At 48.6% G+C, this 13,599-nt stretch overlaps 1 protein-coding gene across 1 annotated transcript; it reads right to left on the bottom strand.

Annotated features, from left to right (window-relative positions):
* Positions 1-1,623: 1,623 nt before the first annotated feature.
* Positions 1,624-11,469, bottom strand: LOC138771016 (putative uncharacterized protein DDB_G0271982). The gene is made up of 11 exons (XM_069950420.1): positions 11,441-11,469; positions 11,234-11,291; positions 6,847-6,868; positions 6,611-6,632; positions 6,467-6,499; positions 6,355-6,393; positions 6,209-6,259; positions 5,861-5,959; positions 5,407-5,511; positions 3,716-3,820; positions 1,624-1,672 (listed from the first exon to the last, which is right to left on the bottom strand). The coding sequence occupies exons 2-11, from the start codon at positions 11,246-11,248 to the stop codon at positions 1,624-1,626; spliced, it is 540 nt and encodes a 179-aa protein (XP_069806521.1). The 5' UTR covers positions 11,249-11,291; positions 11,441-11,469.
* Positions 11,470-13,599: the final 2,130 nt, after the last annotated feature.

The following is a 13,599-nucleotide window of genomic DNA, read 5'->3' as shown; positions in this document are numbered from 1 at the left end:
TGCCAGGTGTTACTTTTTGCCAGGTGTTACTTTTTGCCAGGTGTTACTTTTTGCCAGGTGTTACTTTTTGCCAGGTGTTACTTTTTGCCAGGTGTTACTTTTTGCCAGGTGTTACTTTTTGCCAGGTGTTACTTTTTGCCAGGTGTTACTTTTTGCCAGGTGTTACTTTTTGCCAGGTGTTACTTTTTGCCAGGTGTTACTTTTTGCCAGGTGTTACTTTTTGCCAGGTGTTACTTTTTGCCAGGTGTTACTTTTTGCCAGGTGTTACTTTTTGCCAGGTGTTACTTTTTGCCAGGTGTTACTTTTTGCCAGGTGTTACTTTTTGCCAGGTGTTACTTTTTGCCAGGTGTTACTTTTTGCCAGGTGTTACTTTTTGCCAGGTGTTACTTTTTGCCAGGTGTTACTTTTTGCCAGGTGTTACTTTTTGCCAGGTGTTACTTTTTGCCAGGTGTTACTTTTTGCCAGGTGTTACTTTTTGCCAGGTGTTACTTTTTGCCAGGTGTTACTTTTTGCCAGGTGTTACTTTTTGCCAGGTGTTACTTTTTGCCAGGTGTTACTTTTTGCCAGGTGTTACTTTTTGCCAGGTGTTACTTTTTGCCAGGTGTTACTTTTTGCCAGGTGTTACTTTTTGCCAGGTGTTACTTTTTGCCAGGTGTTACTTTTTGCCAGGTGTTACTTTTTGCCAGGTGTTACTTTTTGCCAGGTGTTACTTTTTGCCAGGTGTTACTTTTTGCCAGGTGTTACTTTTTGCCAGGTGTTACTTTTTGCCAGGTGTTACTTTTTGCCAGGTGTTACTTTTTGCCAGGTGTTACTTTTTGCCAGGTGTTACTTTTTGCCAGGTGTTACTTTTTGCCAGGTGTTACTTTTTGCCAGGTGTTACTTTTTGCCAGGTGTTACTTTTTGCCAGGTGTTACTATATGGAGCAGAGAGATGCCAAAAATGTTATCAAGCGTAGAGGTGCATTCCATATAGCTATTACTTAGAGTGCATAATAGCAGTATAAACAGTGCAAACAAGTAACACTATAAGGCCATGTTTACAAAACACAAGTATTTATCACGGCCGTTGTTTCTGATTTGCAACACGGCCGTGATTAGTACTTAGCTTACATTTTGCTGCAGCTAGAGGGAATCCCGGCAGGAGTGGATACACATAGTACACACTCCGGGCCAGAGCCGCTAGCGGCCACAGAAGACATGTCCATGCACACAATGGAGCGTGCAGCTCCGGCCGCATTCTCCATTGTGTGCAGTGGTGAATTCGGATGCGGCCTCGGATGTGTACTCCCACATCCAAATTCATCAGAAATTAAGATCATCCGGCCAGTTCTGTATCATCGGCCGGGATGATCTTCAGTAACCCTGGCCGTGTCACAGAACAGCCAAAGTGATATGTAATGTGAACTTGGCCTAACTCTCTAAAGGCAAAAGTATAGAGCATTAAGGTTCCCCCTGTATACAGCAGCGGGGATATAAGGCGAGGGTCACACTGCATTCACAGCCTTTGCCATAAAATCTATGTGCCCCCCGACCCAGAGGATGTCACCTACCCCCCCGACCCAGAGGATGTCACCCCCCGACACAGAAAACAAGGGACAATGGAAGGATCTGCTATACTCACGGTTTACTCCACAACGGCCGGGCGGCGGCAGCAGCAGAAGATGGATCTTAATCTAAGAAACAAGAAGCAAGCTGACATGAAGCCTGAGACACCCCGGGTGAGGAGCCCACTGAGCGACTCTCTAGAGAGTGGCTGACATCATAGGGGGCGACCTCTCTGCACAATGTGCTGCTGCTCCTCCTGATCGCTGATCCCGGCCCCATAGATGCCACCATACTGGTCTATCCTGAGGATGGGCAGCAGTGTTAGAGCTTGTATACGGGACGTCCTTTAGCCTTAGGCACATGTCAGACTCAGGCCCTCCAGCTGTTACAGAACTACAATTCCCATCATGCCTCAACCTCCAAAGCTAAAGCTTGGTTGCCCAGGCATGATGGGACGTGTAGTTTTTTTTTTGAACAGCTGGAGGACCTGAGTTTGACCCCACTGAGGATCTCCTGTCTGTCTCTTGGGGCAATAGTGGAATCCTGCTCCATGCCTACTGGTGCCCATATAACTGGTCAGAACAGGACAATCCCTAATGCTGTGGCCCCCAACCTGTGCCTCTTCAGCTGTTACAGAACTACAACTCTCATCGTGCCCTGACAGCCTCCAGTGCATTGTATTCCAGCCTGAGACGTTCCCATCATGCCCTGACAATCTGCCTGATGGGAGTTGTAGTTTTGCAGCAGCTGTAATGGATCCTATACCCCCCGGTGGTGGCATTGTGCAGCAGGATATCCCCATGACTGACACCACTAGACGGCGCCTGTGTGTGCAGACAGGTTTGATACTAAAGGAGTAGTTCAAAAAATTCTATTTAAGAATCTACTGGTGCCAGAGATTTGTCACGTCTATTTAAAAATCTCCAGTCTTCCAGTACTTAACAGCTGCTATATGCCCTGCATGAAGTGGTATATTCTTTCTAGTCTAAATAACTAACACAAAATGGTGCTCAGCAAAGTGGGGTGACCAGGTTCTAGGAAGAAACACTTAAAGGGGTTATCCAGTGCTACAAAAACACGGCCGCTTTCTTCCAGAGACAGCACGACTCGTGTCTCCAGTTCAGGTGCCATTTGCAATTAAGCTCCATTCACTTTAATGGAACTAAGCAGAAAAACCCCGCCCAAGCTGGAGACAAGAGTGGTGCTGTCTCTGGAAGAAAGTGGCCATGTTTTTGTAGCGCTGGATAACCCCTTTAAGGGTGCCTTCACACGTAGCGGATTTTCCGCTGCGGATCCGCAGCAGATTTGACTAAACGAATGAACACAGCATTAAATCCGCACTGTCAAATCTGCTGTGGATTTAGTGCTGCGGATTTGATGCTGTGTTCATTCATTTAGTCGGATCCGCAGCGGAAAATCCGCTACGTGTGAAGGCACCCTAACACAAAGGGCCACTGACCCTACTAGAAGCGAGGTTAGCGCCACAAGGAAATAAAACGTAACTTATCAAGTGATGTTTATAGAAGCGTGAAGTTAAGACCCCCAGACTGGCCGCCCTATCATACACTGTGTATATCCGCCTATCAGGTGCTAATAGAGAGTGCAACACTGTGTGAGCCGCAGACTATCTCTTTTAGCACCTGATAGGCGGATATACACAGTGTATGATAGGGCGGCCAGTCTGGGGGTCTTAACTTCACGCTTCTATAAACATCACTTGATAATAAGTTACGTTTTATATCCTTCCTGTTTTTCAGTGTTCTCTCCAGTCTGACACAGTGCTCTCTGCTGCCACCTCTGTCCATGTCTGACACAGTGCTCTCTGCTGCCACCTCTGTCCATGTCTGACACAGTGCTCTCTGCTGCCACCTCTGTCCATGTCAGGAACTGTACCGAGCAGGAGAGGTTTTCTATGGGGAGTTGCTGCTGCTCTGGACAGTTCCTGACATGGACAGAGGTGGCAGCAGAGAGCACTGTGTCAGACTGGAGAGAATACACCACTTCCTGCAGGACATACAGCGGCTGATAACATCTGGCACTTTATGGCATCAGTTTATTTGGGAAAAAACACAGTTGGTGAACTACCCCATTAATGTCTCCCCTGGGGGCAGTGCAGTGTCTATATGGCGGTGTCATCTATGTGTAGGTGTTGGTGTACTCCATCCACTTACATGGCCAGACGTCTCTCTCTTTTCTCTTTCTTCTGAGCCTCACGCTGCATCCTGCTCTCCATCTGCCTCTCGGCCTCTCGCTGCTTTTCCAGCATTATCTTCTCCCTATTGTACATAACACAAATCCCCTTATATGTAACTATATAAAGAGCGGGAGACATTAGGACTCTGTACATTTACCATATTATACACAATCAGGGGTATTCCAAGACTGAGGGTTACCCCTGGTGCCCGGCAGGATATGCCCCATGACCGGCACCACTAGATGGCTTTATATTAGGCTTTATATTAAAGGGGTACTCTGGGCAAAATGTATTTTTAAATCTTATTACGTAAGGAAAGTTCTACAAATCCATAATTTACACTAATTATGGGAAATGCACATATAGGGCTATTTCCCTCAATTTAGTAGATCTGGCAGACTCACTTCCTTAAAAAAATAGTGACGTCACGTCTCAAGTGTAGGGTCCAGCAGGGGGCGCATGTAGAAGTAGATTGGAATTAGAATAGACGCCTTCTCCCTCCCTCTGCCTATCTCCCGCCCCGGTCCTATTACACCTGCTGCCCGGTTCCAGGCAGCGGGGTGAGCGCTCCTTATCTGACGCTCACCCCTTCTGCACCTCCCGTCCTCTTAAAGAGTCTCCCCCTGGGCCTCAGCGCTTACCCCGCCGAGAGCGGGTGGCGGGTGAGTGCTTCTCCTTGGGAGCGCTCGCCCCGTTGCCTGGAACCGGGCAGCAGGTGTAATAGGACCGGGGCGGGAGATAGGCCGAGGGAGGGAGAAGGCGTCTATTCTAATTCTAATATACTTCTACATGCGCCCCCTGCTGGACCCTACACTTGACGTGACGTCACTATTTTTTTAAGTAAGCCTGGTGTGTTGAACCTGACCGTCTGGGGGTGACTGCTTTCCATAATAGATGGGCAGTGGGAACTTCCGGAGTGGACGGGACAATTGCTCATAGGATCTGGAGGCATGGTCCGTGGACAACGGGTGTGACTTAGATTTGGCTCGGAATCAGCCAGTGGGGCCCTTTGGAAGGGGGTGAACTGGCGGAGAAAAGAGCTAGAAGGGCGGTTGTGGTTTATCTGTTTTAGTTGACTAAGATGTTTTTTATACAGTGCTGTGGTTGAGGCGGGGATGGGTCCTCCTGCCCTGCCTGGCCCGGTTCTCCGGCCCTTGGCGCTGGGGGGGGGGGGGGTGCGGCCATCCTGCTACCTGAAGGTAGGAGTGATGGGAGATATAAGGGGTGAAGGGTAATAAACAAAGGTAGTAGGTAGATAAGATAGGCGCCCTGCAGGTTTACCCACACAGAGAAATGACAACATTATGGAAAAGTGGTTATTGTCTTGTTATGGAGATGTGGATGAAATGGTGATCTTGTTGAAGTGAAGATGTCGGGTTGGGGTAAATATTAAGTGTTTTATGCTGGATGTTTGGAAATTGTTAAAATTAAAGATAAGAAAAAAGAAAAAAAAAAAAAAAAAAGGAAGTAAGTCTGCCAGATTTACTAAATTGAGGGAAATAGTACTATATGTGCATTTCCCATAATTAGTGTATATTATGTATTTGTAGAACTTTCCTTAGTAATAACATTTAAAAATACATTTTGCCCGGAGTACCCCTTTAATGTCTCCCCTGGGGTAGTGCGGTGTCATCTATGTGTCGGTGTTGGTGTACTCCATCCACTTACATGGCCAGACGTCTCTCTCTTTCCTCTTTCTTCTGAGCTTCACGCTGCATCCTGCTCTCCATCTGCCTCTCGGCCTCTCGCTGCTTTTCCAGCATTATCTTCTCCCTATTGTACATAACACAAATCCCCTTATATGTAACTATATAAAGAGCGGGAGACATTAGGACTCTGTACATTTACCATATTATACACAATCAGGGTTATTGCAAGACTAAGGGTTACCCCTGGTGCCCGGCAGGATATGCCATATGACCGGCACCACTAGATGGCGCCTGTGTGCGCAGACAGGTTTTATATTAATGTCTCCCCTGGGGCAGTGTGGGGTCTATATGGCGGTGTCATCTCTGTGTCTATATGGCGGTGTCATCTATGTGTCTATATGGCGGTGTCATCTATGTGTCTATATGGCGGTGTCATCTATGTGTCTATATGGCGGTGTACTCCATCCACTTACATAGCCAGAAGCTTCACTCGCTCTTCCTTCTTGCGAGCAAAACGCTCCATCTTGCTTTCAGGCTTGAGCTCCCTTTCAAAATCTCTTTTTGATTCTTCCCTAAAACACAAATCATCCTATATTTAACACTATAAAGACTGGGAGACATTAGTGGGGGGTCTGAGCTCAGAGACCCCCACTGATCAGGAGAATGGGGTCCCCAGTTCTGTGAATGAATAGAATGACAGGGTACATGGAGCCGACCCTAGAGAACCTTTTAGAAACCTATTCCGGAAGGTTCTCTGCGCTCTAGTACCAGTGTAAGGGGAGCGCACCATGGGATGTGGATAGGAGAGGTTGGGGTCCTACCTTATGGGTTGGAGACGGGGAACCCAGATGTTTTTTTCTATGTAGCCATCACTGGTAGAGAAGAGAACTGGGGTTAGGAGAACAGAACAGAAATAGAATCTACAGAAAATATTCTCTATCCGTGTATAATGAGGAGTCCGCCATACCAGAAAACATGAGGGGCCGAGCGCACAGCGGAGATCCACCTGCAGGAGAAGCCATGGTAAGAAACATAGCACAAGTCGCCACAACACAGAAGCCGCCATATTTGTTACTCACGTCTCATCCGGTCCCTCGTCCTCATCCTCAATCCTGTTACAGAGAAAAGAAGAGAATGAGAATAACGGAGCCGCCCTCACATCTCGTCTCTAACTGAGGTAACAACGGCCGCGAGAGACGCAACCAGGAGGAAGACTTACTTACCAGGGTTTGTTGTCATCTACAGCTAGAGAGGAAGAAACAGACGAGATTTACTAGGATATTCAATATAAGTGACATCCAACCCCTCCACCATGATGGGGGGGGGAATAGACGATAGCGGCAGCAGAGAGGGTGGATAGCGGCAGAGGGGGTGACATGGTGGAGGGTGGCAGGGTGTGATGGTGGCAGAGGGTGACGGGGGATGGTCGGGGTAATAGCGGGGAGATGGAGGTACTTACATAGCAAGACGCTTTCTGCAGACTATAGGGATAAAACAGGGAGAAGTGAGTGCAGGAGGCATTGGGAGGTCTCAGCTGGTTCATTGTATTAGAGATACACACATATATACAGAGGAGTGTATACATATATAACAGATACCTCCTCCAGATCACTGATACATATATACACACACACATATATACACAGTGGGAGATGAGGTTTGTAGAGTCGGGCAGGAGCAGCAGTCAGAGACGGGGACAGAACTTATATTCTAGAACACGGAGGCTCCAATTTATTTAAGAAAGTAAAAGTAACAGAGCGGCTACAGAGACAGATATAAGAAATCCTCCTGCTTCTCTAACAGCTATACAGGAGAGCGGCCACAATATCCCCCAGGATGTTACCGCACACCTCAGCCTGCCCCCCTCAGGACAGATCCTTACACAGCCTCCTCTTATTAGGCCAGCGATGAGCAGCCTCCTCCTATTATAAGGCCAGCGATGAGCAGCGGTCTCCTCAGCCTGCCCCCTCCCAGGACAGATCCTTACACAGCCACCTCCTACTATAAGACCAGCGATGAGCGGCGACCTCCTCCTGCCTCCTCTTATAAGGCCAGAGATGAGCGGCGGCCTCCTTTTTATAAGGCCAGCGATGAGTGGCAGCCTCCTTTTTATAAGACCAGCGATGAGCGACGACCTCCTCCTGCCTCCTTTTATAAGGCCAGCGATGAGCAGCGGCCTCCTCCTGCCTCCTCTTATAAGGCCAGCGATGAGCGGCGGCCTACTCCTGCCTTCTCTTATAAGGCCAGCAATGAGTGGCTGCCTCCTCTTATAAGGCCAGCGATGAGTGGCGGCCTCCTCTTATATGGCCAGCGATGAGCAGCCTCCTCTTATAAGGCCAGCGATGAGTGGCGGCCTCCTCTTATAAGGCCAGCGATGAGCAGCGGCGGCCTCCTCTTATAAGGCCAGCGATGAGCAGCGGCGGCCTCCTCTTATAAGGCCAGCGATGAGCGGCGGCCTCCTCTTATAAGGCCAGTGATAAGCGGCGGCCTCCTCCTGCCTCCTCTTATAAGGCCAGTGATGAGTGACCTCCTGCACCTGTGCTGACTTGGGCCAGACATGAAAACCCAGACTGGCCAGAAGGGAATGACAGGCCCCACTACCAACCTGCCCGCCATTCCATACAAATCCAGGCCGGGCTCCAGCCACTACCAGGAGGCCCATAGGAAGTAGTTTGCTGTGGATATTCAGCCTTCCTGGATTCCTCCATCTTTTCCCCAGCTTTCCTGGGATGAGACATGGACTGGAGCTTGGTGCACATGTATGACAGGTATCAGGGAGATATATAGCCATCCCCAACCACCAGTCCTGTCACTGTCTTACTATATATATATATATATATATATATATATATATATATAGTTAGTTTTTCTGGGACTATCCTAGGTAGCTGAATTTTGGTCAGAAAAGCACAGGAATGGCCATTACATGTAATTTCTACATATACTGCGCCCCTGCTGGATGCTGCAGGTGTAGACTGGGGAGCCATGCTGTCACTTTTTTTTTTTTTTTACAGCAATCGTAGCCTGTCTGATCTAGTAAATTGTGGGAAATAGCACTATATGTTATATATATTCCTATATGTTATATACTGTACATAGCCCTATATCATATATATATATATATATATATATATATATATATATATATATATAGCACTACATGTTATAAACATAGCCCTACATGTGCATTTCCCATAACTAGTGTATATTAGGAATTTGTCTAAATTTGCTAATGAAATAACATAAACAATAGTTTTTGTCCTTTAATGTTCCAAGTATGTCCTGTCAGGCCCCACCCCTGTAATAATAAGTTTAGCCCCCCGATTCCAACCACAGGTGGGGTATTAACTCTATCATTGCCAGAGTGCAAAGGGCCTCAAAAAGGAGAGAGAGGCTGTATAGCAGTGTGGTTGTGGTGTGAGTCAGGTCCGGTTCGATAGTGGGGGGGAGAGGGAGTCAGGTGGAGTCGTGTGTATGTGTGTCAGGTCAAGTAGTGTGTGTTGGGGGAGGTCAGGTGAGGTAGTGTGTGTGTGTGTGGGGGGGGTCTGTTGGGGTAGTGTGTTTGAGGGGGGGGGGGTGTCAGGTGAAGTAGTGTGTGTGAAGGGAGTCAGGTGGGGTAGTGTGTGTGGGGGGTTGTCTGTTGGGGTAGTGTGTTTGGGGGGGGGGGGGTGTCAGGTGAGGTAGTGTGTGTGGAGTCAGGTGGGGTATTGTGTGAGTGAAGGGGGTCAGGTGAGGTAGTGTGTGTGGGGGGAGTCAGGTGGGGTAGTGTGTGTGGGGATCAGGTGGGGTATTATTTAAAACCACTTAAAATTGACCACAAAGGTCAAACACAAAATCTAGTGACTCCTACAATGCTTATACAAAATAGCAGCAAAATGAATACATCAAAAAGTGCTTTGTGCCATAATTAACCATTATATGGAATAACATGCTATCCTCCTGGCATAATATCACCTAAACCCAGTTGTCACTGTCAGATTCCGTTCTGCAGATATGGGTTGGCATTGGCTGGCACCTTCTTGCTACCCTAGGCACCGCTCTCTCCCAGCACAGGAATCCTTGCCTCTGCCAGGACGGCTTTCTCTTCCTAGCTGGCGGCTTTGGATGCTGCACACACTGCGCGCAGTCTGCCCCATTTTTGACACTCTGTCCGTTGGTGCAGCACGTGGTGTGGAAGACGTTAATGTAAGTGTGATGTTCTCTTACTGGCAGTGTCCCCGGCCGAGCATCACACATAGGGCAGACCGTGCACATCATAGCGGCGTGTGCAGCATCCGGAGGAGAGAGACGTTCCCGGCAGCAGCAGCACAGCGCTTAGCACACTGGAGGGGAGCTGGGTGCAGCCTGCAGGACTCCTGAGATCTCCACTCTGTGTTCTGTTTGGCGGGAGGATGGGGGCCCGCTGACACTACGTGGTCTGTGCGGGCGGGAGGGAGGATGGGTGCGCTGTGACACTCTGTGGTCTGTGTGGCGGGAGGGAGGATGGGTGCGCTCTGACACTCCGTGGTCTGTGTGGGCAGGGGTATGGGTGCACTCTGACACTCTGTGGTCTGTGTGGCGGGAGGATGGGTGCGCTCTGACACTCCAAGGTCTCTGCTGGCGGGAGGGTGGGTGCGCTCTGACACTCCGTGGTCTGTGTGGCGGGAGGATGGGTGCGCTCTGACACTCCGTGGTCTGTGTGGCGGGAGGATGGGTGCGCTCTGACACTCTGTGCTCTGTGTGGCGGGAGGATGGGTGCGCTCTGACACTCGTGGTCAGTGCGGGCAGGAGGATGGGTGCGCTCTGACACTCCGTGGTCTGTGTGGCGGGAGGATGAGTGCGCTCTGACACTCCTTGGTCCGTGTGGCGGGAGGATGGGTGCGCTCTGACACTCCGTGGTCTGTGTGGCGGAAGGATGGGTGCGCTCTGACACTCCGTGCCAGTACCAACCTGTGCAGCACAATACCGCAAATACCATCCTGGCAAAGTTAAGGTCAGTTGACCAACGCCAGAGATGTTATCAGTATTTACATAGTATATCGCCCAGCCCATATATATATATATATATATATATATATATATATATATATATATATATATATAATGATACGGAGGGGTAGTATACAAAAAAAGTGTATAATAGATATCCCCTTCTATATATACCAGTACAATGATACAGAGGGGTATAAACAGTTATGATAGGGATATCCCTTACATCAGATTATACCTGTCTGTATATGTGTGTGTATATATATATATATATATATAATGTAGCTATACAGTGATAGAGAGGCATATATGTACAGAGGGTAAAAAAATATATATACATTATTTTTATATATATATATATATATATATATATATATATATATATATATAGATACATACATAGGGGTATATTCATATATAACAGAGGGCAGCTCAACAGAAATACCACCAGGGGGCAGCAACACAAACACACAGCAGATACCTTGGGGAAGATTTATGGTGCTGCACTATACAAGGATTCTCCTTGTTGCCCATAGCAACCAATCATAGATCTGCTTTTACTTCTCACACTGCTCTGGTATTATGAAAGATTGGCTGCTATGGAGCTGTGATTGGCTGGTATTGATCTGTGATTGGCTGCTATGGAGCTGTGATTGGCTGGTATGGATCTGTGATTGGCTGGTATGGAGCTGTGATTGGCTGGTATTGATCTGTGATTGGCTGGTATGGAGCGGTGATTGGTTGCTATGAACCTGTGATTGGTTGCTATGGAGCTGAGATTGGGTTTATGTGATGTGGTTGGTGTGTGTAATGGTGGCAGCGCCCCCTATAGGCTGACACATGACTGCAGTGAATACACAGTGTGAACAGGCTCTTACCTTCATATCCAACATGGTGTGTGCTCTGTAGTCCTCAATAATACAAGAACACGAAAACCTGAAGAAGAAGCCAGAAACCTCTTATTCTTTGGATCTACCGGATCTCCAACAAATGTAAGTTCTACTGGGAGAGATTTGGGGGACACCAGGATTGGGGGTGCAGGGCGGGGGAGGGGGAGAGGATGGGGCCAATAAGGAGATACTTACACTACGACTCCTACTCCAACTCTGAGCAGTTCTGAGCTCTGCAGCAGCTTATATCACCTGTGTGATGTCATCATGTGCTGCTGAGGTCACTCTGTGATGTCACAAAGGCCTACATTGTGCTGGGGAGAAAGCAGAGAGCCAATCAGAGAGCAGATCATTGCTAGGTGTCATAGATAGATAGATAGATAGATAGATAGGAGATGGATAGGGAGATGGATAGATAGATAGATAATATATAGGAGTTTGATAATAGATAGATAGATAGGAGAGAGATAGATAGGAGAGAGAATACCCCTTTAAGGGCATGTTCATACTTAATCCTTTGTGGATTTGATGCTGCCGATTACATCTATTGAAATAAATAGCTAATATCCGCAGCATGAAATCCAGAGTGGGGTAAGTACATGTGGCTGCATCCTGACCATTCGCCTCCATCTGTGAACCAGTGCTATGTTCTTGCCCCCCGGGTGAAAAGTTGCCATCTTGCCCCTTATATTGCTGATTATATAATAGCAGGGCCGTTTCTAGAGGCGGACGGGCCAGGCGACCGCACGGGGTGCCGACAGCTAAGGGGCACTGGTGTCACCCCGCCTGCCCGCCCCATCATCTGTCCCTCCGGCCGCCCGCCCCATCATCTGTCCCTCCACCCGCCGCCCCATCATCTGCTCCCCCCGCCTACCCCATCACCTGGCCAGACTGCCGTGGCGCCAGGCCAGAGATGGCTGCATAGGGGGGATCTAACAGGGGAGATGGCTACATGGGGGGGATCTAACAGGGGAGATGGCTGCATAGGGGGGATCTAACAGGGGAGATGGTTACATGGGGGGGGATCTAACAGGGGAGATGGCTGCATAGGGGGATCTAACAGGGGAGATGGCTGCATAGGGGGGATCTTAACAGGGGAGATGGCTACATAGGGGGGGATCTAACAGGGGAGATGGCTACTTAGGGGGGAACTAACTGGGGAGATGGTTACATAGGGGGATCTAACAGGAGAGATGGCTACATAGGGGGGATCTAAATAACAGGGGAGATGGCTACATAGGGGGGATCTAACAGGGGAGATGGCTACATAGGGGGGATCTAACAGGGGAGATGGCTACATAGGGGGGATCTAACAGGGGAGATGGCTACATAGGGGGGATCTAACAGGGGAGATGGCTACATAGGGGGGATCTAACAGGGGAGATGGCTACATAGGGGGATCTAACAGGGGAGATGGCTACATAGGGGGGATCTAAATAACAGGGGAGATGGCTGCATAGGGGGGCTCTTACAGGGGAGATGGCTGCATGAGAGCGGGTAAGGGGGGGGTGCCTACATAGGGAGGGCTACTTCTAAGTCAAATGGGGATGCTGATATGGAGGGGGCTGCTGCTAAGTAACAAGGGGATGCTTACCTAATTACCAAGGTAGTTGCCTAAATTGGGGTGAGGGGGCTAAATCATACTGGGGATGCCTACATAGCAGGTGAGTGAGGCTAAATAACAGAGGAGATGTCTAAAAGAGGCAGGGGGCTAACTACCAGGGGGAGTGCCTACCATGGGGATGCTATCTGCTGGGGGCTAACTAACTACCTAAACTGGGATGTCTCCCACATTTTGGGTTACTATGTATAGCGGGGGGGGGGGGGGTTAACTATCAGGGAGATTACTTACAGGGGGTATGGCTAAATGCCTAAGGGGGTGGGGGCTAACTAGCGGGCGATTACCTACAGAGGGAGTACTACATACTGGTGGGCTTACTATTTTGGAGACTACCTTCAGGGGATTAGCTACATTGCGGACACTACCTATTGGGGGAGGGGGGCCAACCTGCACAGGGCGCTTTTAGCAAGATTTGCCCTGTAGTTAAAATGACCTAGAAATGGCCCTATATGATAGTAGTATACACCTGCCCGTTATATTGCTGGTTATATGGTAGTAGTATACACCCGGCCCTTATATTGCTGGTTATATGGTAGTAGTATAAACCCGCCCCTTATATTGCTGGTTGTATGATAGTAGTATACACCCGCCCCTTATATTGCTGGTTATATGATAGTAGTATAACCCCCCCCCCCCCCCCTTATATTGCTGGTTATATGATAGTAGTATACACCCCCCCCCCATATTGCTGGTTATATGATAGTAGTATACCCAGTGGCGGATTACAATATGG

Source organism: Dendropsophus ebraccatus, chromosome 13 (genome assembly GCF_027789765.1).
Source record: "Dendropsophus ebraccatus isolate aDenEbr1 chromosome 13, aDenEbr1.pat, whole genome shotgun sequence".
NCBI classification, from domain to species: Eukaryota; Metazoa; Chordata; class Amphibia; order Anura; family Hylidae; genus Dendropsophus; species Dendropsophus ebraccatus.
Note: the sequence above shows the minus strand (reverse complement) of the source record. Positions and strands in the feature narration are given on the sequence as shown.

Bases quoted from the DNA above. Each gene is read 5' to 3' on its own strand.
- LOC138771016 (XM_069950420.1), bottom strand. The intron at 6,500-6,610 runs GTAAGTAAGTCT...TCTCTGTAACAG, and splicing joins GTAGATGACAACAAACCCTG to GATTGAGGATGAGGACGAGG. The intron at 6,394-6,466 runs GTGAGTAACAAA...CTTCTCCTGCAG, and splicing joins GACGAGGGACCGGATGAGAC to GTGGATCTCCGCTGTGCGCT.